The sequence below is a fragment of the Eretmochelys imbricata genome, chromosome 28 (assembly GCF_965152235.1).
Source record: "Eretmochelys imbricata isolate rEreImb1 chromosome 28, rEreImb1.hap1, whole genome shotgun sequence".
NCBI lineage: Eukaryota > Metazoa > Chordata > Testudines > Cheloniidae > Eretmochelys > Eretmochelys imbricata.
The window spans coordinates 6836917-6860970 of record NC_135599.1 but is presented as its reverse complement, the minus strand read 5'-3'; the positions used below and the strand labels follow the sequence as shown (position 1 = coordinate 6860970).

The window sequence follows — 24054 nt, the reverse complement described above, 5'->3', positions numbered from 1 at the left end:
TAAGCCGGGGGGACAGTGGGGGGAGGGGAGCAGGTGGGGGACAGTTGGGGGGGCTGGGGGAGGGGAGAAGCTGGGGGGGACAGTTGGGGGAGGGGGGAGGGGAGCAGGTGGGGGACGCTGGAGGGAGCAGGTGGGGACGCTGAGGGAAGGGGAGAAGCTGGGGGGGGACAGTTGGGGGCGCTGGGGGGAGGGGGAGAAGCCGGGGGGACAGGTGGGGGAGGGGAGCAGGTGGGGGACGCTGGGGGGAGGGGAGAAGCTGGGGGGACAGGTGGGGCGCTGGGGGGAGGGGAGAAGCCGGGGGGACAGGTGGGGGAGGGGGAGGGGAGCTAGGGGGCGCTGGGGGAGGGGGAGCAGTGGGGGACGCTGGGGGGAGGGGAGAAGCCGGGGGGACAGTTGGGGGCGCTGGGGGGAGGGGAGAAGCCGGGGGGACAGTTGGGGGGAGGGGAGCAGGTGGGGGACAGTTGGGGGGGCTGGGGGAGGGGAGAAGCTGGGGGGACAGTTGGGGGAGGGGGAGGGAGCAGGTGGGGGACGCTGGAGGGAGCAGGTGGGGGACGCTGGGGGGAGGGGAGAAGCTGGGGGGGACAGTTGGGGGCGCCTGGGGGGAGGGGAGAAGCCGGGGGGACAGGTGGGGGAGGGGAGCAGGTGGGGGACGCTGGGGGGAGGGAGAAGCTGGGGGGACAGGTGGGGGCGCTGGGGGGAGGGGAGAAGCCGGGGGGACAGGTGGGGGAGGGGAGCAGGTGGGGGACGCTGGGGGGAGGGGAGAAGCTGGGGGGACAGGTGGGGGCGCTGGGGGGAGGGGAGAAGCCGGGGGGACAGGTGGGGGAGGGGGGCAGGGGGCGGGGGTCCGAGCGCGGGGCCGGCGGCCGCAGGAGACGGGCGGGGCCGCGCGGTGGCTGCCGGGAGGAGGCGGCGCGAGCCGGCCGCGGCCGTTGGAAGGTCCCGCGCGCTGCCCCAACCGCCGCTCCCCCCTCGCGCCGCGTCACTTCCGGGCGCTGCCTCTGCCCGCTGCGCTGAGGCCGGGTAAGGGCGGGGCGGGGGCAATTCCCGGGGCAGGAGGCCGGGGGGGAGTTAATTGGATCCGCCCCCCCCGTTACCCAAACGCCCTGTCCCCCTCCCCCCACTGCTGGCCTCGCCAGGGACCTGCCCGCGCCCCCTCCCCTGCCCTCGGGCCGTGTCCCCTGCCCCCCCCCGGCCTCTCCCCGGAGACACGAGCCCCCCAATCCCTCTTGTTCCCCACTCCTTTCTCAGAGAGCTGGGGGGGGGGACACACACTGCGCCTTTACCCCCCCCCCGACACAGCCCCCCGCCCCGACACACGACCCCCCCCGACACACTTGCCCCGCCCCCGGCCCGACACAGCCCCCTCAATACACCGCCCCCCTGCCCGACACAGCCCCCCCACACAGCCCCCCGCCCCGACACACCGACCCCCCCCGACACACTGCGCCCCCCCGGCCCGACACAGCCCCTCAATACACCGCCCCCCCTGCCCGACACAGCCCCCCCACACAGCCCCCGCCCCAGACACACCGACCCCCCCCGACACACTGCCCGCCCCCGGCCCGACACTGCCCCCAACACAGCCCCCCCAAACACAGCCCCCGCCCTGACACAGGCCCCCCACACCGATCTCCCACCCCGACACAGCCCCTCAATACACGCCCCCCTGCCCGACACAGCCCCTCAATACACTGCCCCCCCTGCCCGACACAGCCCCTCAATACACTGCTCCCCTGCCCGACACAGCCCCCCCACACAGCCCCCCTGCCCGACACAGCCCCCCCACCCCGATACAGCCCTCAATACACCGCCCCCCCCCGCCCGACACAGCCCCCCACACAGCCCCCCCGCCCTGACACAGGCCCCCACACCGATCCCCCACCCCGACACAAGCCCTCAATACACCGGCCCCTGCCCGACACAGCCCCCCACACAGCTCCCCCGCCCTGACACACCGCCCCCCACCCCGATACAGCCCCTCATACACCGCCCCCCCCGCCCTGACACAGCCCCTCAATACACCGCCCCCCTGCCCGACACAGCCCCCCCACACAGCCCCCCCCGCCCTGACACAGGCCCCCCACACCGATCTCCACCCCGACACAGCCCCTCAATACACCGGCCCCCTGCCCAACACACCCCCCCACACAGCCCCCCCGCCCTGACACACCGCCCCCCACCCCGATACAGCCCCTCAATACACCGCCCCCCCGCCCTGACACAGCCCCTCAATACACCGCCCCCCTGCCCGACACAGCCCCCCCACACAGCCCCCCGCCCCAACTCCGCCCCCCTAACACAGCCCCCCCCACCCTGACACAGGCCCCCCACACCGATCCCCACCCCGACACAGCCCCTCAATACACCGGCCCCCCCGGCCCGAGCCAGCCTCCCGACACACCCGACCCCCAACACAGCCCCCGACACAGGCCCTCAATACACCGCCCCCTGCCCGACACAGCCCCCACACACAGCCCCCCCGCCCCAACACCGCCCCCGACCCCGATACAGCCCCTCAATACACCGCTCCCCTGCCCGACACAGCCCCCGCCCCAACACACCGCCCCCCCCGCCCCGACACAGCCCCTCAATACACCGCCCCCCCGCCCCGACACAGCCCCTCAATACACGGCCCCCCCCGGCCCGACACAGCCTCCCGACACAGCCCCCCCGCCCCGACACACCGCCCCGACCCCGATACAGCCCCTGAATACACCGCCCCCCCCGCCCCGACACAGCCCCTCAATACACCGCTCCCCTGCCGACACAGCCCCCCGCCCCAACACACCGCCCCCCCGCCCCGACACAGCCCCTCAATACACCGCCCCCCCGCCCCGACACAGCCCCTCAATACACCGGCCCCCCCGCCCGACCAGCCTCCCGACACAGCCCCCCCGCCCCGACACACCGCCCCGACCCCGATACAGCCCCTGAATACACCGCCCCCCCCGCCCCGACACAGCCCCTCAATACACCGCTCCCCTGCCCGACACAGCCCCCCGCCCCAATACACCGCCCCCCAACCCCGACACAGCCCCTCAACTACACCGCCCCCCCGCCCCGACCACAGCCCTCATTACACCGCCCCCCCGCCCCGACACAGCCCCTCAATACACCGCCCCCCGGCCCGACCCAGCCTCCCGACACAGCCCCCCGCCCCGACACACCGACCCCCAACACAGCCCCCGACACATCCCCCCGCCCTGACACAGGCCCCCGACACAGCCCCCCGGCCCCGACGCACCGCCCCCCCGCCCCAACACAGCCTCCCAACACACTGCCCCCCAACCCCGACAACACCGCCCCCCCCCGCCCGACCCAGCCTCCTGACACAGCCCCCCGCCCCGACACACCGCCCCCCAACACAGCCCCCGACACACCGCCCCCCTGCCCCGACACACCGCCCCCCACCCCGACACAGCCCCCCTCAATACACCGGCCCCCCCGGCCCGACCCAGCCTCCCGTCACAGCCCCGACACACTGTCCCCCCGCCCCAACACAGGCCCCCGACACAACCGCCCCCCACCTCGACACAGGCGCCCCTGACACAGCCCTTGACACACCGCCCCCCTGCCCCGACACACCGCCCCCCAACACAGCCCCCAACACAGCCCCTCAATACACCGTCCCCCTGCCTGACACAGCCCCCCAACACAGCCCCTCCTGCCACGACACCCCCCCACCCCCAACATCCCGCTTTCCTCTCTCTCTGCTTTTCAGAAACCGACCCCCAATCCCGCCAGTTCTCCGGCCTTGTCTGACCGCGGGTCTCGCCTCCCAGCTTTGGGCCTCATTCCAGGTCATCATCCAACGTCAGTAAAAAATCCCTCCTCGGGTTCGGGGCTCTTCCCCAGGTCTCTAAACCCCAGCAGCGTCTCCTTCCTTGGAGGGGACCCGTGGGCCTGAGTCCTTCTCCGTCCTGGAGATCGCAGGGGGTTAAGCTGCCCAGTGATCATCTTCCCCCTCTCCGTTGAGACTCGTTTGTCCCCCCCGTTATCTCTGTTAAAAGGTTTGGCCGATGAACGAGACCAGCCACATATTTAATACCCACCCAATCCCTCTTTGGGGGATCAGTGGCTGCCAGCTGGCGACAGGAGAGTTGGCTGGACCTTTTCTTTTCTCCAGCTGGCACGGATGAGGAGGTCCCTCTGAGTGCAGCGTGGGTCCAGAAATATCCCAAACCCCATGACAAAGGGTCCCCGTGAGGGGTGGCTTCTCACAGTGCTGAGGTGGATCCATGGTGGCCATTATTTGCTAGTGACCGGAAATGTAAACTTTTTAATTATTATGGACCTCCAGCCCTTCCTTTCTCCTGTTCAAGAAGCATCCCCCTGGGCACCCTCTGCCTGTGTGAATGGTCGGCAGGGGCTGGCAATAACTTTCTATCCATTTTATCAAACACTATGAGGTGAAACCACCATCGATTTCTGCTTCTCTCCTCTCTGGAAAACTGCAGGAACTTCAGGTTCTGTAGGGAAAATTCTTCCCGAGTCCTTGTCCTAGATCTGGGGGTTGAGGGAGGTGGGAAGGGGGTGAGCGCTCCCACACGGTGATCTGTTGAGGAGGATTCTGGCCTCATCCTTTCTGAACTGTGTTTCTGGTGTCATTGAAACGAGGCATTAATCCACAGTCACTCACAGAAGATTACGGTTAGAAGAAACCTCAGGAGGTATCTAATCCAACCCCCTGCTCGAAGCAGGACCAACCTCAACTAAATCATCCCAGCCAGGGCTTTGTCAAGCAGGCCTTAAAAACCTCTAAGGAAGCAGATTCCACCACCTCCCTAGGTAATGCACTCCCAGTGCTTCACCACCCTCCTAGTGAAATAGTGTTTCCTAATATCCAACCTAGACCTCCCCCACTGCAACTTGAGACCATTACTCCTCGTTCTGTCATCTGCTACCACTGAGAACAGTCTAGATCCATCTCTTTTGAACCCCCTCTCAGGTAGTTGAAAGCAGCTATCAAATCCCCCTCATTCTTCTCTTCCGCAGACTAAACAATCCCAGTTCCCTCAGCCTCTCCTCATAAGGTCATGTGCCCCAGCTCGCTAATCATTTTTGTTGCCCTCTGCTGGACTATCTCCAGTTTGTCCACATCCTTTCTGCGGGGGGGGGCAAACATGGACGCAATACTCCTGATGTGGCCTCACCGGTGCCGAATAGAGGGGAATATCACTTCCCTCGATGGGCTGCATTAGTAGGAGCATTGCCAGCAGAGATATGCCCTTAGCCTTCTTGGCAACAAGGGCGCCCTGGTGCCTCATGTCAAGCTTCTCATCCACTGAAATCCCCAAGTCCTTTTCTGCAGAACTGCTGCTGAGCCATTCGGTCCCTAGTCTGTAGCTGTGCATTGGGGTTCTTCCGTCCTAAGGGCAGGACTCTGCACTTGTCCTTGTTGAATCTCATCAGATTTCTTTTGGCCCAGTCCTCCAATTTGGGTCACTCTGGACCCTATGCCTACCCTCCAGTGTATCTACCTCTCCCGCCAGCTTAGTGTCCTCTGCGAACTTGCTGAGGGTGCAATCCATCCCATCATCCAGATCATTAATGAAAATGTTGAACAAAACCGGCCTCAGGACCGACCCCTGGAGTTGTTGGAGTCACTGCAAGGAAAGACAAGGAGTGACTCCAGATGAATAATTGTCCCTGTGGGGACGTGGTTTCATTAGCTGCTCTTACCACAGAGTTCTGATTGTTGCTAAAAGAGGGACGGCTGCTCAAACTGTCTGCTCAGGATATGGGGATTCAGCTTCCTGGGTCAGAGGCTGCAGCCTCCATTGTGATCTGGGAGACCAGGTTTAGCAGCTGCTGCTCCCCCCAATGGGGTTCTGTGCTGGGAAGTGACCTTAATTAAAGCTTTCTCTGTACTTGTTCAAGGTGAGGGCTTTCTCCAGCTGATACTAGCCCCCTAGGGCAGCCCTAGGCTCTGTTAATAGTACATTTTTAGCCAGAGACTCCAGGTAAGTGAGAGAGACCTTGGAGAAAGTGCTGGGGACTGTGCAGACTCACTTTCATGCTAAATAGCTCCTCCTTGTTTCTCCTCCTTTCAGCAATTGCCAGGAAAAAAATCCAGCCATGGGAGACAGACAATTAAGGAATGGGGCTTTCCCAGCCAGAAGGGCTGGGAGACAGGACAGGGGAAAGAGACTGAAAGGGGCAGTGGGAGAAGTGAGTGGGGAGAGAGATATCCAGATCTCTAATCTGCCCAGACACATGTATTGCAGCATCCCTGGGCGGTGTCACTTTGCTGTGAACAAGAGGAGGATCAGAGAGAAGAAAAGCCAGTTCCTGACTCCATATTCCTCCTGCTGGGGTGTGGCTGCCCTGGGGTTAGTGTCGGAGGGACTCCTTTGGTTCTAATCTTTTCTAGCATTCTGTTCAGACACTTTGTGACTGAGGGGACTTAAAAATATTTCTGTGAGCTGGGCTTGGCAGGAGGGGTCAGGTCTACACTGTAATAAAGAAATGAAGCATTTTCCGAGAATGGCAGAATTTAGGATGTCTCTCTGCAGGGAAAGGGCTTGGGGGAATCGTGATGTGAAATTAATTAAAGCCTGTTCTTAAATCTCCACAGTTGCCCTTGTCGCCCTGCCAGGCTGCAGAATGATGTCCGTGTTTCACACCAGCTCATCCCCTCCTCTCATGGAACAGGGAAGAGAAATGGCTGCAGAGGAACCAGTTCAGGTAGGGATTATTGGTGGGGTTGCTGGTGGGTTCCTGTTGGACGAGAGAGACAGCATATTAAGGTTTCGTCAGTCTGGTTTGGAGGTTGGAACGGGACAGGAAATACACAGAGTGGAGAAAGGGAGGAGGCCAGGGTGTGGCAAACCTGCTGGAATTTGTTTAATGAGTGTCTTAGATTCTAGGAACAGACTGTAGTGGTGGTGTAATCGTCCCTCTCCTTCTGTGTCAGAGGGAGGCCGCACCGCCTCACCATGTCCTCAGGATCACCTGCCTAATCTCAGGGGAATTAGCAATCCAGGGAAAAACCCCAGACAGGAGCAGGGCCACCCGGGAGTCTGTCGGCTCTGGGCCCTTAGGCAGGGGCAGAGCAGACAACGGTTTAGGGGCCCAGGCCCTCAGGCAGGGCATGGCACTGACGATGCAAGGCTCCAGTGCTAAGGCAGGGCAGAGCGGTGAATAGTCTAGTGTCCTAGCTTTGGCAGGCGATAGGTGAACATTGGCCTTTTGGCCTACAGTGGGGAGGCTGCCACCACAAGGGTAGGGTGGTAGGGGGACTCGGGCCCACCTGACTCCACCGGCTCCCAGCCCAGGGCCCTAACAGTAGTGGAGTGGTCCATCAGCGGGGATTCCATTGCACCAGTTTTGAAATACAAATCATAGAATGGTAGGACTGGAAGGGACCTCGAGAGGTCATCTAGTCAGTCCCCTGCACTCAAGGCAGGACTAAGTATTATCTAGACCATCCCTGACAGGTGTTCGTGTAACCTGCTCTTAATAATCTCAATGACGGAGATTCTGCAACCTCCCTGGGCAATTTATTCTTCTCTTTTCCAGACTAAACAAACCCAGTTTTTTCAATCTTCCCTCATAGCTCATGTTTTCTAGACCTTCAGTCATTTTTGTTACTCCTCTCTGGACTTTCTCCAATTTGTCCACATCCTTCCTGAAATGTGACATCCAGTTATAGGTAGGTATAGGCTCTGACTTTTATACTTCCTCTCCCATCTATCCACATCTGGTGGGAAGGGCGAGGCAGGTCTGGCTCTGCCCAACTGGGTACAGAGGGTGGTTCTTCCCCTTCTAGGTCAGAGGCAGGCCACTTCTCCTCACTACAGTGGCTGTGTACAGAGCCGTGAGCACAGGCGTGTACCTGGCGTGGTTCACCCCCACCACCGACACCTGTCCATTTTGCGTTGTGAGAGAGACCCTGACACACGCCTGTCTGGAATGCACCAGGTTGCAGCCCCTATTCTGGCTCCTCCAGAACCTCCTTTTGAAATTCTGGCTGCATCTTTCCCCACATCTTTTCCTATATAAACCGTCCATGGCCCCACGAAGTCGCAAAACCTCTTCATCAGCCTCCTCCTGGCCCTGGCCAAAGTGGCCATCTACAATACCAGGAGGATGCTGGATGGGGAGGTGCCTATTTCTGTTCTTCCCTTGCTCACCTATCCAGGCAGAGGTCCTCTGGACAGCATCCACTGGCTCACTTGACAGCTTTGAGGAGCAGTGGTGCTGTCCAGGATTCTCTGCTTGGTGCTTCCTCATCCCCTCTAGATCCCTAATGTTGAACCTATGACCCCCCACTCCTAGCCCTGTTATTCCTTAGTTGTCCCCCGTATCATGTTGGGTCCCGGGTCCAGTGGCTCCTCCCACAAGGCTGGAATTCCCGGAATTCAGTAAGGCCTCATTACACAGACCTATGCGGTTTGGAGGTGGAAATGCCCCAATTTTGTGGAACAGGAAACAACCCACCTAGATGGGGCTAGGAAAACGGACCAGACTCCCAGTGCTGGAGCCTGACCCAACTCACCAGCGGCTGCTGTGTGAGGGGGAACCCAGCGGTGAGGCTTAGGGGACATGCCTCTCCCTTCAGATCCAATTCTTCACAATGATGAGGGTGTTGGGCTTCCTACCAGGGAGTTCTCCCTGGACCCTGCTGGGGGCTCCATCTCCTGTATCAGTCTGTGGCTAGTCGCTGGCGAGCTCTCGAGGTTGAGGATCTCTTCCACAGGTTTGATTTTTTGTGGGTCCTTCGGTGACTGAGGAGTCCGATCCTTGAGCCACAGGCTCATTGGCAGACATTGCAGATGGTGTTGGAAGACAGGGTTGGGCCACGATTGCTGCGTGACCGTTGTCTTTCCTTTCTTTTCTGGTGTCTTTCTGTGACCAGGGCAAGGCAGTTTTCCTGCAAAGGGGATGTTCCTGCTCTGACAAGTCAATATCACATTTCTTGCTGTTTTTCTTGAGGGTGTCTTTAAAGCATTTCTTTTGGCCTCCCCATTTCCTTTCTCCTTTGGTGAGTTGGGCGTACAGCCGTTGTTTTGGTAAGCACACATCAGGCATGCGCACACAGTGCCCACTCCACCTCATTTGGTGCTGGATAATAGGGGCCTCAACCCTGAAGATGTTGGCGTTTGTGAGGACCCTGACATTAGTGCGATGATCCTCCCTCTTTACGTTGAGGATCTTCCGAAGAAAGTGCTGGGGCTGGGTTTCCTGGTTTTTCCAGTGTTTTCTGTAGGTCACCCATGTCTCGCAGCCGGGGAGGAGAGTTGGGCTTACACCCGCTTTGTAAACTAAACGCCTAGTGCGTGTTGTGATTGTTAAACGCCTGGCGAGGCAGTCTGCCAAAGGCAAGGCTGGCACAGCAGATTCTGTGCTGAATCTTGACATCTGTGTCTGCCCTCTGTGAGAGATGGCTGCCAAGATAGGCAAAGTCTGTGCTTAGTAGCTGTGTGATGAATGTGCTGGGAGAGACAAGGGGCTCTTTTTGTCCCCTCACCCTGGTGTTTTCTGGATGCTCTGAGCGGGGTGGGACTGTGTTGATGGTGAGCCATCCAGAACTTCCTTTTGATTGTCTCCTCTCCCCCATGAATAGTGGGGCTGCGAGTGGGACAGCAGAGACTGAGGGTTGGACTCTTGCTCTTTCAGGGGCCGGTGACCTTCGAGGAGGTGGCTGTGTATTTCACCAGGGAAGAGGGGGCTCTGCTGGACCCCGCTCAGAGAGCCCTCTACAGAGACGTCATGCAGGAGACCTACGAGAATGTGACCTCGCTGGGTAAGGATTCCTGTCCCCGTGGTTACTAGAAGGGGAAGTGACTAATTAAGGTTCATGTCACCCCTACAATGCCACCTCTCCTCTGCCCAGTTTCAGCATCCTCCGAAGATGCCTGTGACCCACACACGAGCACTCTCCCGTCCCCCGCTACACAACGCTTGGGGGGCAAGAGCACATGAACAGTTCAGCACGGTGGTCACCAACCGGTGGTGCAGTGGGACTGCCTGCCCCGACCCCACGCCGCTCCCGGAAGTGGCCAGCACAGCTTGGGGGAGCAGGGTGCTGGGGGTCTCCCTCTGTGCGCTGCTCCTGCCTGCAAGCACTGCCCCCGCAGCTCCCATTGGCCAGAAACGGGGAACTGTGGCCAATGGGAGCTGCGGGGGAGGTGCTTGCAGAGAGGGGCAGCATGTGGAGCCACGTGCCCCCCATCCCTTCCCCCCAGGGGCCACAGGGGCACATTAGCCCCTTCCGGGAGCAGCGTGGGGCCAGGGTAGGCAGGGAACCTGCCTTAGCAGCAGCCAAGCTGCACCACCAACCGGGAGCCGCTGGAGGTAAGTGCTGCCTGGCAGGAGGCCACACCCCAACCCTCAGCCCTGAACCCCCTCCCAGAGCCAGCACCCAATACCCTCTCCTGCACCCTGAACCCCCTCCTGCATCAAAAGCTCCAGCCTTGAGCCTCTTCCCAGAGCCAACACCCCGAGCCCCCTCCTGCACCCCAAGCCCCAGTGCTGACCCTCCTCCTGTAGCCAGCACCCCAAGCCCCCTCCTGCACCCCAACATTCTACTCCAGCCCAGACCCCCCTCCTGCAACCAAACTCCCTTTCAGAGCTTGCACCCCTCACTGCCTCCTGCACCCCAACCCCCTCTTGCACTCCAAACCCCAGACTTAAGCCCCCTCCCAGAGCCAGCACCCCAAACCTCCTCCTGCACCCCAACACTGCCCCAGCCTGGAGCCCCCTCCTGCACCCAAACTCCCTCCTAGAGCTTGCACCCCTCACCCCCTCCTGCACCCCAACCCCCTGCCTCAGGCTCAGCCCAGAGCCCCCTCAGCACTGGTGTGGGGTAGGGGTGATTTTTCAGAGTCCTAAACAACAGAGTTATCCTGGCAAAACTTTCAAGAGCAGACCATGTCAGAGTCTGCATGTGGATTTTACATGAAAATATTCTCAACTGGGAAGCGATAGACGCACTCAAATTGCCAAGCCCTTTTGAGGCCATGTCTACACTACGAAGTTAAGTCGACATTATGTAAGTCGACATCAAGGTTGTGAATTAAGCAAGTCGATCTTGTGTGTCCACACCATGCTCCTTGTGTCGGCGGAGTGCGTCCTCACTAGCATCGCTTGCATCGATGCATGGAGCACTGCACTGTGGGTAGCTATCCCACAGTGCAGGTAGCCAAATGGAATTTTGGGTAGGGCTTGCAATGCCTCATGGGAAAGCTTGTTTGCAGATGCACTGAAATAATCATCAAAGCTCTGGGAATCATAGAACTGGAAGGGACCTCGAGAGGTCACCTAGTCCTGTCCCCTGCACTCATGGCAGGACTAAGTATTATCTAGACCATCCCTGACAGGTGTTTGTCCGACATGCTCTTCAAACCTCCAATGATGGAGATTCCACAACCTCCCTGGGCAATTCATTCCAGTGCTTCACCACCCTGACAGTTACGAAGTTTTTCCTAATGTCCAGCCTAAACCTCCCTTGTTGCAATTTAAACCTGTTGCTTCTTGCCCTATCCTCAGAGGTTAAGAAAAAACAATTGTTTCCCCTCCTCCTTGTAACAACCTTTTACATACTTGAAAACTGTTCTCGTGTCCCTTCTCAGTCTTCTCTTCTCCAGACTAAACAAACCCAATTTTTTCAATCTTCCCTCAGAGGTCATGTTTTCTAGACCTTTCATCATTTTTGTTGCTCTTCTTTGGACTTTCTCCAGTTTGCCCACATCTTTCCTGAAATGTGGTGCCCAGAGCTGGACACAATACTCCAGTTGAGGCCTAATCAGCGCAGAGTAGAGCAGAAGAATTACTTCTCGTGTCTTGCTTACAACACTCCTGCTAATACATCCCAGAATGATGTTTGCCTTTTTTTTTTTTTTTTTTTTTTTGCAACAGTGTTCCACCGTTGACTCATATTTAGCTTGTGGTCCACTATGACCCCCAAATCCATTTACGCAGTACTCCTTCCTACACAGTTACACCTCCAGTCACTGCTCTGATTAACACATATCTCTTAAGTGCTAGTGTGGACATAGCCTTTATCGGTAAAGCTTTTGTCGGTCAGGGGTGTGGCCAGCGCTCTGTTGGCGGGAGATACTCGTTGCGGGTTTAATGATGTCAGTGGGAGAGCTATCTCCCATTGGCATAGAGCAAGTAGATGGGAGACTTTCTTGCTGCTATACAGTCTGTAGTGTAGACTTAGTCTAAGATAAAAGTGGCAAAGAGTCCTGTGGTACCTTATAGACTAACAGACGTATTGGAGTATAAGTTTTCATGGGTGAATACCCACTTCGTCGGATGCCTGGAGTGGAAATTTCCAGAGGCAGATATAAATATGCAAGCAAGAATCAGGCTAGGGATAACAAGGTTAGTTCAATCAGGGAGGATGAGGCCCTCTTCTAGCAGTTGAGGTGTGAACCCCAAGGGAGGAGAAACAGCTTTTGTCGTTGGCGAGCCATTCACAGTCTTTGTTTAATCCTGAGCTGATGGGGTCAAATTTGCAAATGAACTGAAGTTCAGCAGTTTCCCTTTGAAGTCTGGTCCTGAAGTTTTTCTGCTGCAGGATGGCGACCTTTACATCTGCTATTGTGTGTGTCCAGGGAGGTTGAAGTGTTCTCCTACAGGTTTTTGTATATTGCCATTCCTAATATCTGATTTGTGTCCATTTATCCTTTTACATAGGGACTGTCCCATTTGGCCGATGTACATGGCAGAGGGGCATTGCTGGCACATGATGGCATAGATTACATTGGTGGACGTGCAGGTGAATGAACCGGTGACGGTGTGGCTGATCTGGTTAGGTCCTGTGATGGTGTCTCTGGTGTAGATATGTGGGCAGAGTTGGCATCGAGGTTTGTTGCATGGATTGGTTCCTGAGTTAGAGTTTCTACAGTGTGGTGTGTCGTTGCTGGTGAGAATATGCTTCAGGCTGGCGGGCTGTCTGTGGGCGAGGATTGGCCTTAATGTTCTTAATGTTTCCTCTGAATATTGTGGGGGTGCCTCAGTTTCCCCTAGGCAGTTCTTAAGTATCTAGGTGGTGGGATAAAGGTGTGTGATTGTTGCAGAGCCCTAGCGTGATGGTGACTGCACAGAGAATGGCCAACACCCTGTCTCCTGGCAACTGATGGCCTGGGCCCCTCCCCTGCAAGGTGCCAACTGAAGGTGTGGGAGAACAACGAGATCAGGTGACCTCCTGGCCCAGGAAAGAGACAAAGGCCAGAAGAGGGGCTGGAGAGTTCAGTTTGGAGCTGGCTGGGGAAATGGAGGGGGGCCCAGACGGGGCTCTGGCCTCCCTGGCTCCAAGATGGACCTGACTCAGGGGTCCTGATTCCTGTACCTACAAGCTCTGGTTTGGACTGTGTTCCTGTCATCTAATAAACCTTCTGTTTTACTGGCTGGCTGAGAGTCACGTCTGACTGCGGAGTTGGGGGGCAGGACCCTCTGGCTTCCCCAGAAGCCCTGCCTGTGCGGACTCGCCGTGGGAAGCGCACGGTGTGAGAAGGGGATGCTGAATGCTCCGACGTCAGGTCCAGGAAGGTGGAAGCTGTGTGAGCTTTTTGCCCTGGAGACAGTCTGCTCACAGAGAAAAGGTATGGTCTCTAAGCATTTTACAGCCGGGCTGGGCTGTGACCTTCTGTTCATGAGACAAATCACACTGCCAGCTTGCCGCCACGCTGGAGGATGCAGGGTGTATCTCTGTACTGCCAAATATACCTCCACATTCCATGATCTTACCTCATAAACAGGATCCTGCTGTTTATTATTTTGTGTAAATTTCCTCTCTTGAAGATTTTACAATCTCTTCATTAGCATTTGGCCCAACATACAAACTGGGACACCTCCCCCATCTGTCTGTCTGTCCCCATCTGTCTCTTGTCTGATTCTTAGATTGTCAGCTCCGTGGGGCAGGGGACTGTTTTTGTTCTGTGTCTGTAGAACGTCCAGCACAGTGGGATGATGGTCAGTGGCTGGAGATATGAGCATTACAGTAATAGAAATAATAAATACCAATCCTTGGGAGAGTCCAGGCAGTGGGAGGGAGGGTGTTGGAGAGCAGGGGAGTGTCCAGGCGGTGGTAGGCTGGTGGGGAGTAGGTTTGGGGTGAAGAGTTCCTGGGACGTCTGGGGGCAGGGGGAAAGAGACGAACCATGACATAGGTCCTGTAGGGAGTTGTGATGCAATGGAGGGCTGGACGAAATGAGGAGTTGGGTCAGGCCCGCTGAAACCATTCATTGTACCCCAACTCGCTAATGTCTTAAACTGTGCAGTAGAACATCCGAGTTACGAACACCTGGGGAATAGAGGTTGTTCAGAACTCTGAAAAGTTCGTAAGTCTGAACAAAACGTTGTGGTTCTTCTTTCAGATGTTTACAAGTGAACATTGACTTAATACAGCTTTGAAAGTTTATTCTGTAGAAGAAAGATGCTGCTTTTAACCATCTTAATTTAAAAGAAACTAGCACAGAAACCCTTTCCTTTTCGTGTCCAATCTTTTGTTTTAACCTTCCCATTTATTTTTTAGTCGTTTATGTTTAACACAGTGTGGTACTGTGTTTGGCGGGGTGTGGGTGTGTGTCTTTGCTGCTGCCTGATGGAGCACTTCCAGGTCCAAATGACGTGTCGTCGAGCAGTCAGTCTGTAACTCTGGGGTTCGTAACTCTGAGGTTCTGCTGTTTTTGAAAGGAAGGGACAGATGCCCTAAGCCAGTGGCAGAGAGCTCTCCCATTGACTTAATTTCTCCAGCCCGGGCAGCAGCAGCTATGTCGGTGGGGAAAGATCTCCCGCTGGCATAGCATTGTCCGCACCTGCACTTAAGTCTGTGTAACTTCTGTTGCTCAGGGGGGCAGTTTATTCACATCCCTTAGTGACATAAGTTATACCAATGTGAGCTGTAGTGTGTACCTAGCCTAAGATAGTAATAGAAAGCTAACGACATCATGTTCATTAATATTGCGTAGTGTATGTCTGGAGGACAAATGCAGAAGTACAGACATTTTGGGAATGCTGTTCTTAAAGCACGGCTGCCAGCCAGGGCTGAAGTTACCCCACCCTAGACAAAGACGGGTGGTTCTGCTACCTTGAAGGCATATTCAAGGTACATTAAGAGAAAATGGGAATGCAATTTACATAAAAGAAACCGTCAAACTATGCAGAGGTAACCACTCAGCATCAGGTAGGAGAGGATATCGCAGAAACAGGCCAATTTGCATTTTAGCAAACACCAGCAGGGGAGGAAACCAGCATTGAACTTCCTTCATCGCGAGACTCCAGGCCTCCTTCCTCACAGCTTGAATGACTTTTACTTTGGAGGGGAACCTTCAGAAAACTCCCTTTCAAAGGTTCACTGAACTATACCAAAGAGAGGCGGAGACTCCCAAGTTATCTTTCATTTAAGAAGACAAAGGAGCCAAGCCCTTTCGACTTTGGGGGAGATACGGAGCAAGGGGGTGCTCTGCCCTCTTGCTGGAAAGTAGTATTGTCAGATTAGTGAAAAATTTCAAAGTCCCCCCTTGGCCACCAGGTCAACCCCGAGGAAAAGGGCTGAAAAATTTTCAAAGTCCCTGCTCGGCCATCAGGTCAACCCCATTCAAACTAATGGGTTGACCTGATGGCCGGTTGTCTCGCGGATTTCCAGAAGGGGTCGCCCAAAGTCACCTCTGCCGACCAAGGGAACCGCAACGTCAGACAGGATTCCAGGTTGGTCCCGCTGAAAGGGGGGGTGGGATTTTCGACTTTTCCATTAGGGCCAGAGGTCTGAACGAGTCCGTCACGGGGCCGGGGGCTCACCCTGTGGCTTCTTTTGGGGCCATGGGTCCCCAGTGGAGGAAGCCAGCGGGGAAGCTGGGCACCCGTCACCCACACCCTTGTCCTCCAGCTGTGACCATCTGACTTGGAGGAGCCAGGGGCTGAGGGGCGACCAGGGGCTTTTCACCACCCCCCCCACCCCGTCTCCCGCCCTTCTTCCCCAGAAAAGGAGAGAGCTGGTTCAGACCGGGAAAAGCTGCCTACAGCACCTGGGATTCCCTGGCGGTCACCCATCCAAATACTAGCCAGGCCCGGGACGGTTTACCTTCCGAGATCGGACGGGATCGGGGGGCGTTCGGTCCGGTATGGCCGTAGGCACCCGGCTTCGCGCCACCTCGTCCGCTTTCCCTTACTGACTCCCAGGCCTGCTGGACCGAATCCCAGGCTCCCCCGGTTCCCCCGCGTCGCCTGCCGTGCAGCAGGGCCCCCTGCCTCAGGTGGGCCCGATCCTTTTTTTTTGAGCTCCGGGGACTGGCCTGGCTGCTGGAGCTCCCCCCCTCCCCCTTCTGGCATCGGGGAAATTTTTTTTCCGACTTCCAGGGGCCTGATCCCTGTCCTCAGCGTTGCGGGGCGGCCGGGGGCCAACGGCGAGACGCTCAGCCACCAGGTCAAACCCCGAGAAAAAGGGCTGAAAAAATTTCAAAGCCCTCCTCCCCCCCCCCCCCCCTTGGCCACGAGGTGCAAAGAAGCCTTATTATTCTTGTGAATGGTCCAGGAAAAAAGTAGACAGTGCAGAGCACGTGGTTTGGGAAAAATTCAGGAGTGGATGTGTTACTGTCTCTGACAGGTGTATACCAGGCTGGTAGAATCCAGAATGTGCCGGGGTGTAAGAAGCAGGCTGCTGGGGTCAGAGCTGCTGGTCCAGGGTTATTTATCTCACAGACATTCAGTGCGTCCTTGAATGCTGGCTGGGAGCATCCAGACAAGGGAGCTCCAGCAGAACATTTCAGATCACCCAGGATTACAGATGACACAACTCCGCACTGGTCTGGATTGCCCCCCAGCATGTGACAATGGCCTAGGATGGTAGTGAAACATCTTGAGTCTTGCTCCCCCAACCCCATCTGCAATAGCCACAATCTCTCTTCTCTGCAGGCTCCTTGGATCTTGGGGTCCATCATTCCTGAAGTCACCTGGCCTGATCCTTATTTTTCACATTCTGCTTTTCCAGATGACTGTGTCTGTTGCTTCTGATTTCCCAGCATTCTCCACAGCCAGGGATTTTCATACTCCCTCCCATTACACTGGGCTCACTAGATTCCCCGATGCCGCAGTATGTGCCTTCCTGACCTCGAATAGTGCTGAGATCCTGCATTCAGTGATCTCCCTGCCCTTCCTGTTCCATACTGCACAGAACCCCACCAGCCCATGCTGGCCATTCCCAGCTTCCCCAGGACTCTCGCATTGTCTCTGGACCTCTCTGTCAGCAAAAAGCAGTGCCAGGGAGACTTGACCTCTGTCTGGAGTCTTCAATTTCTAAGACATGGATTTACCTTCTCTGTAGTTTAGAACATAAGAACGGCCATACTGGGTCAGACCAAAGGTCCATGTAGCCCAGGATCCTGTTTTCTGACCATGGCAATGCCAGGTGCCCCAGGGGGAATAAACAGACAGGTTATCGTCAAGTGATCCATCCCCTTTCACCCATTCCCAGCTTCTGGCAACCAGAGGCTAGAGTCACAATCCTGGCTAATAGCCATTGATGGCCATTTTATACTGCCTTTTATACTGCTTTGCTGTAAGATCAGCCACTCCTGGTCAGTTAACACACTGTGTGCAGCATGTAACTCGCTTTCAGCCGCACAGTGTTGGGTGGTGCTAGTCAGCCACTTGTGAATTATACTGCAGGAGAACACCTGCAAATTCGCTAGTCCCAGACTGTCCCCCTGGCACTCTCCAGCACATCACTAAACAATACAAGGTCATATAAAGTCTGCTCACTTCATCAATGGAAAATGACCTTCAACAGGTTTGTTATCCCAAGAGGAGTTTCTCACACACTTTAATCCAAACACGCTACTTATATAAAACAATAAAACAACTTCATTAACTACAGAAAGAAAAGATTTTAGGTGACTACAAGTAATGAGGAATAAAAGTCAGGATTGGTTACAAAAGAAATAAAAGATAAAATGCAAACTAACATCTAACTTAAGCTAAAACAGATTCACAGTGAATGTGTTCCTCCCGCTATATGCTGTGACAAACTGGGTTTCCTTTCAGCCAGGACCCTGCCTCCCCAATTTCAGTTCTTCAGGAGTTGTTGTGATGAGCAGAGAGAAAAGGGGAGAGATACTCTCAAGCATTTTTCCCACCTCTTCTTCTTCTTCAGTCCTTTGTGCTAGAAACAGCCTCATTTTTCAGCTGAGTCATGGTGATGGGCTGTCTGCTGTGGATTTGAGCTTCAAGCCGTCCCTGAGATGGAATGTAAATTTCTTGTTCACACCTTCCCCCTGCTGGAGAATGGCCGTTTAACCAGGTGATAGCTTTGCTGTCTCTGAGGAACTGGTCTCTGGCTGTTCTGCAGAATTCTAGCATTTTTTCAGAAACATCTACAGTAAAATCTCATGTGTTTACATACACAGTGTTGCTACACATATTTTAACAGGACAATAAAGTTCAGCATATATTCAATTTCCAAATTATGCCTAACAAGACATACTTTGTACAAAATATATCATAATTTTGCAAAAGAGTGAATATACAGTTACAGACTGTCACAGTATCTGTCTGTGTGTGTTCCCAGCATATATGTGAATAGTTCAACCTCTCATAAGCAGGGTGTTCTGCACCTTTCAGAACCTGGAGAGGAGGCCCTGTGATTTCACTGGTTTACTAAGCACTGAGTTAAATTAATAATTATTTTTTATTACAAAGTCTTAGGAATTCACCTGATGTCATTTGTTTTCTTTCATCTGAGCAGGGTTTCCAGTTTCCAAACCTGATCTTATCTCCCAGCTGGAACAAGGGAAAGAGCCATGGGTCCCAGACCTCGAGGGTTCAGGGGAAAGAGAGCTCCTGAGACGTCCTTGCGCAGGTGAGGAAATATTAAACTAACTCAATCTGTAAGTGCCTGATGGAAAAATCTGGGATACCCTACAAAGACCTCGGGAGCTCTCTGAGTTCAGGAGGATTGTCCCCAGCAGATGGTGTATCCTCAGGGCATATATAGCTTATGGCTTCCTACAGATCCTAACTGACACATATCAGTGGGAAGCTACTGACCATTTGGATTTGATATGAAGGCAGAATTGATCCCCTCCTCTCTCCCTTTTTGGGGAAGAGTTAGGGGAATTCAGTTCCTGGTTTTTGACATCTCTCCAGCACTTATTTTGGTTTGCTTTTTCCTTTTCTATCCCTGTTTGAGGTTTCTCTCTCTGTCCCAGCAGGTGATGCAATGGTGAGTGAGAATGAGGAGCAGAAGTCTCAGCAGGAAGATGCTGCGCAAGTTGCACCTCACGGAATATTATCAAAAATAACCAGAGGGAACATGTCCAGGAATCATGAGCAGGGAAAAATCTGTGAGATTCAGCAAAGACCAGAGAGAGAGCAGGGAAACCAGCCAGGGGAGAAATTTAATAAAATTATTTACTGTCAGGGAACTCACAAAGACCTCAAAGAAACCACAGCCCAGCAGAGAATCCTGACAGGAAGGAGGAAGAAAAAAGACACTGAGTGTGGGGAAAACTTCAGTGATGGCTCAGCCCTTATTAAACATCAGAGAATTCACACTGGTGCGAAACCCGATGAATGGTGTGAGCGTGGGAAAAGCTTCACTGAGAGCTCAGAACTTACTGCACATCAGAGAATCCACACAGGGGAGCGGCCCTATGAATGCTCCGAGTGTGCAAAAACCTTCATTCACAGCTCACACCTCAAGACTCATCAGAGAATCCACACAGGGGAGAGGCCTTATGAATGCTGTGAGTGTGGGAAAAGCTTCAGTCGGAGCTCAAATCTCATTAGACATCAGATAATTCACACGGGAGAGAGACCCTATGAATGCTCTGAGTGTGCGAAAACCTTCACTCACCGCTCAGACCTCAAGACACATCAGAGAATCCACACAGGGGAGAGGCCTTATGAATGTTGTGAGTGTGGGAAAACCTTCAGTCGGAGCTCAAATCTCATTAGACATCAGACAATTCACACGGGAGAGAGACCCTATGAATGCTCTGAGTGTGCGAAAACCTTCAACTGCAGCTTCCACCTCACTCGACATCAGAGAATCCACATGGGGGAGAGACCCTACAAATGCTGCGAGTGCGGGAAAGCCTTCACTCACTCCTCATACCTTGCTAGACATCAGAGAATACACACAGGAGAGCGACCCTATAAATGCGGTGAGTGTGGGAAAGCCTTCAGTCGCCGCTCACACCTCCATACACATCAGAGAATGCACACCGGAGAGAGACCCTATAAATGCCGTGAGTGTGGGAAAACCTTCATTCGCAGCTCACAGCTCACGAGACATCAGAGACTCCACACAGGAGAGAGTCCCTATGAGTGCAGTGAGTGTGGGAGAAGCTTCTCTCAGAGCCCAAATGTTGCTCAACATCAGAGAATCCGCACACGTGAGAAACCCTATAAATGCAGCGAGTGTGGGAAAAGCTTCAATGAGAGCTCAACCTTATCAGACATCAAAGAGCCCACAAGGGGGAGTGGCCCTATGAATGTCGTGAGTGCGGGAAAAGCTTCACTCGGAGCTCAGCCCTTAACTATCATCAGAGAATCTGCAAGGGAGCTAAACACCATAAAAACCTCTAGGGCTGTCCCAACACTTGTTCTTTAATGCTTTTGCTAATTCCCACATAGTAACCTTTAAAGCTGTTTGAACCGTTTGCATCAGTGTTATCCCTCAGCTTGTCCAGACGAGTTGCCCATTTTTTGTCTTTTGCAGCTCTCTCTTTTTTGAGGTGGACCTGGTTGTCCTTACTATCCACTCCATTGTCCCAGGAGTAATGGGAGTTTGTCTCTCCTTCCACAAAACAAGGAGCATCACATTTATACTGTTCCTCTTATTGCACTGTTGTTTTTAGAGTGACCAATGATAGATTGTATCATTCTCAGTTGTTCTCACATTGCTCTGGAATGCGCCCAACAGCATTTGAGGACGTTTTCTTCAGTTATAATGTATTTATATATAATGAAGAGAAGCAGGGGTAGGAAAAAATTGTCACTTCAGCCTCTGTGACGCTGGAAGGAGATGGGGTGACTCAGTGGTTCCTTCCTTCCCCAGCACTCCAGAACGGTTTCCTCCTTTCTGAGGCATGTAGAGTTTATCTTCTTCGCATTCTATCCCTCCACCTCTCAAAGTGTCGTGTGGTGCAGTGTTCTCAGCTGTCTGTGCTTGGAGACGATGCTTTGATTTCTTTAATCCTAAATCAGAGGCACTATGACTAGAGACGAAAGTGTCAAAGACCTGCAAGAGGAATTCAAATGGAACCCAAACACAGTGTGATGATTTGGAGTTTGAATTCCAGTTTCCATCTATTGGCAAAGCCACTTGGGGTGTTTTTTTCTCCCTTATGAGGATGTTATATTGCTAAAACTTTTGTAAGTAATGTAATTCAATAATGAGACGGTGCTGAGTCCAGCAGGTTTGAATGGATCAGAGGAGAATGTGATGGGAGAATCTATTGTCCTAATTCTGAATCCTGAGATGTAACCTGCTCTGGAATTTCACTTGACTCTTTCATTTTCATGTAGTCTACCTCTTTGTGAGGTGGGTGTGACAGTATGCCCCCATATTCTTCATAGAAATATTGTTATAATTATAGCATATCTAAGATGTATTTTATGCAAGATGGGTCATGTGAGGTCCATTGGAAAGGTTATGATGTACTGAATGTGATTATCCTATGTATGCATTATCCTTTTTGTATCTAAAGTTAGGAATATCGGCTATACATCTGTACTACAAAAGTATTTGCACCTGGGGAACGCCCACCAGACAGAATACAATCAGTCTGGATTGGCCATTAGGAAGAACAATTTATCTTTGAAGATGCTAATCTCCCACCTTTCTGAGAAGCGTATCTGGCATGCCACAAACAACCTCTGACTCATGGCTGTTTTGACACTGCAGGGTCATGTGATCACATCACCTTGTACTGGACTCCATGATAGAATACCAGTATTTTTTCCACTGCGGGGGGAACCACACTCAAAAATAAAGGGTTCTCGCCATATATAAAATCTATTTAAGTCTGGGGAGTGGCTTAATCAATGTTCATTCTTCACTAAATTCCTGCCCAGGATGACTGCCGGAAACATCTAAGAAACAAAGACAAAGGGCGGGGGCGGGGGGCGGTGCAGAAGGACTGAGCCCAGGCTGGGAAGGTATCTGGCCTGTGAAAGAAATACCTGGAGTTTTAAGCTGCAAGCAAGAGCAGCTTGCCTTCAAGAAGCTCTGCAATCTGTCTAAAACAACATTTAGGGTGAGAAATTACTACTTGTAACCCATTTCTTCAGTATTAAGCTTAGCTTGTGTGTTTGTTTCATTTGCTGGGTAATCTGCTTTGATCTGTTGGCTATCCCTTATAATCACTCAAAATCTATCTTTTGTAGTTAATAAACTTGTTTTTGTTTTCTCTAAAACCAGTTATTCATAGCTGGGAGGTGTAAAAAGCTGTGCACATCTCCCTCCACATGGACAGAGGGAGTGAATTTCATGAGCTTACGCTGTACAGTGCAAGACAATACAATTTTGGGTTTGCACTCCAGGGGTGTGCACGTGAGTATCTGGGCAGTTCCTTAGCTCAAGTCTTCCCATGCAGTGCTGATTTCAGTGTCTTTCTGCAGCTAGGTGTGCCCCTGCCTGTGTGTGTGCTGGAGGGCCTGGCTCAGCAGGACAGTGTAAGGGAGCCCAGGCTGGTGGAAAACGTGTACATCAGTTAGGCTGTCCCCATTACGTATGTTAGATTTGATATTAGGAAAAACTTTTTCACTAAGAGGGTGGTGAAACACTGGAATGCTTTACCTAGGGAGGTGGTAGAATCTCCTTCCTTAGAGGTTTTTAAGGTCAGGCTTGACAAAGCCCTGGCTGGGATGATTTAACTGGGAATTGGTCCTGCTTCAAGCAGGGGGTTGGACTAGATGACCTTCTGGGGTCCCTTCCAACCCTGATATTCTATGATTCTATGATTCTAACTCGGCATATACCGTTTCTCCTTCTTTCCGAAGCCTTGGCATTGCCTTGGGTACATTTACACTTCTCTGAAGTAGAACCCTTTACCAAACCCCTCAAAATCTCAGCAGTGCTAGTGCAGAACAGCTTCCTGAAACGTGGCCAGTTTTTCTTTAACTTGGTGGCCCGGGTCTAGGCTAGGAACTAGATCCAGGCCTGCACCAGAATCTCTGTAAGTTACCGGAGTTGGAGTTTCTATTAAAAAATAGCTATTTTTCTGCAGCAATTTAATTGTATACACGTTTGTAGCACCTACAAAGGGTAAATTCAAGAACAACAAAAAAACCCACGTCTCTTTCCTCCACATCTGCATCGTAAAGGGCAGCATCTCCCATAAAATAGTATTAGCTACGAGAGATCTTCTGTAGGGCCTGGGTTACAGATGCTCTGGGAACCAAATATAAGGGCATTTTGCCTAGTTCCAAGTCAATTACTGCGGAATTATCTTCTCAGCTCATCTGAGACAATATTGACTTAAACCAGCAGTTCTCAAACCATTTTAAGGGGATCGCCAGGGTCGGCGTTAGACCCTGGACTAAAGGAAAAGCCCCCCTGCCTGGGGTTGAAGCCAAAGCTTGAGGGCTTCAGTCCCCCCGCCGGTCAGCAGGACTCGGGCTGCAGCTTCATCTCCCCTGCAAAGCTCAGGCTACTGCCCTGCCACCTGGGGCTGACGCACTTTGGTTTCCGCAGAGGGGGTAGGGGTCATGTAGAAATTTTTGTTGTCAGAAGGGGGTCACGGTGCAATGAAGTTTGAGAACCATGGACTTAAACAATTGAACTCCACTGTGATCATCTGCACTTGCTTCAGTTCGTTGCACAGTTTGGGGTCTGCTGCTGTTCACCATTTCCGAGTGGAGATTTTAAATCATGGCTGTTTCTTTGTTAGCATGTCCAGTAAATGGGAGAGTTCTCTCCTGTTGACAGAACTGCACTTGAACTTTCTCCGTGTCATCATGGAGAGGTGGGGAAAAAGCAAAGCGAATGTGAGAGGTAATGACTTTAACAAATGGTCATTTGTCTCAAAGTCTCCAATAAATCTGAGCTCCAGCCTGTCAAACTAAACAAATCTCCAGCTGTGTGACCAAACAGCCTTC

At 53.6% G+C, this 24054-nt stretch overlaps 3 protein-coding genes and 1 non-coding gene across 4 annotated transcripts in view; 2 read left to right on the top strand and 2 right to left on the bottom strand.

The window, feature by feature from the left end:
• LOC144258328 (uncharacterized) overlaps nucleotides 1–24054 on the top strand; it is a 119256-nt gene that overhangs the window by 30396 nt on the left and 64806 nt on the right.
• LOC144258256 (uncharacterized) overlaps nucleotides 1–24054 on the bottom strand; it is a 190458-nt gene that overhangs the window by 142563 nt on the left and 23841 nt on the right.
• LOC144258280 (uncharacterized) lies at nucleotides 6249–20775 on the top strand. Its single transcript, XM_077806726.1, is given in 6 exon segments — nucleotides 6249–6332; nucleotides 6578–6687; nucleotides 9622–9748; nucleotides 18695–18808; nucleotides 19161–20396; nucleotides 20399–20775. Coding segments are annotated over 5 exon segments (1698 nt in total). The 5' UTR covers nucleotides 6249–6332; nucleotides 6578–6606; the 3' UTR covers nucleotides 20539–20775.
• LOC144258364 (5S ribosomal RNA) lies at nucleotides 15969–16088 on the bottom strand. Its single transcript, XR_013344689.1, has one exon. It is a non-coding gene; the product is annotated as a 5S ribosomal RNA (ribosomal RNA).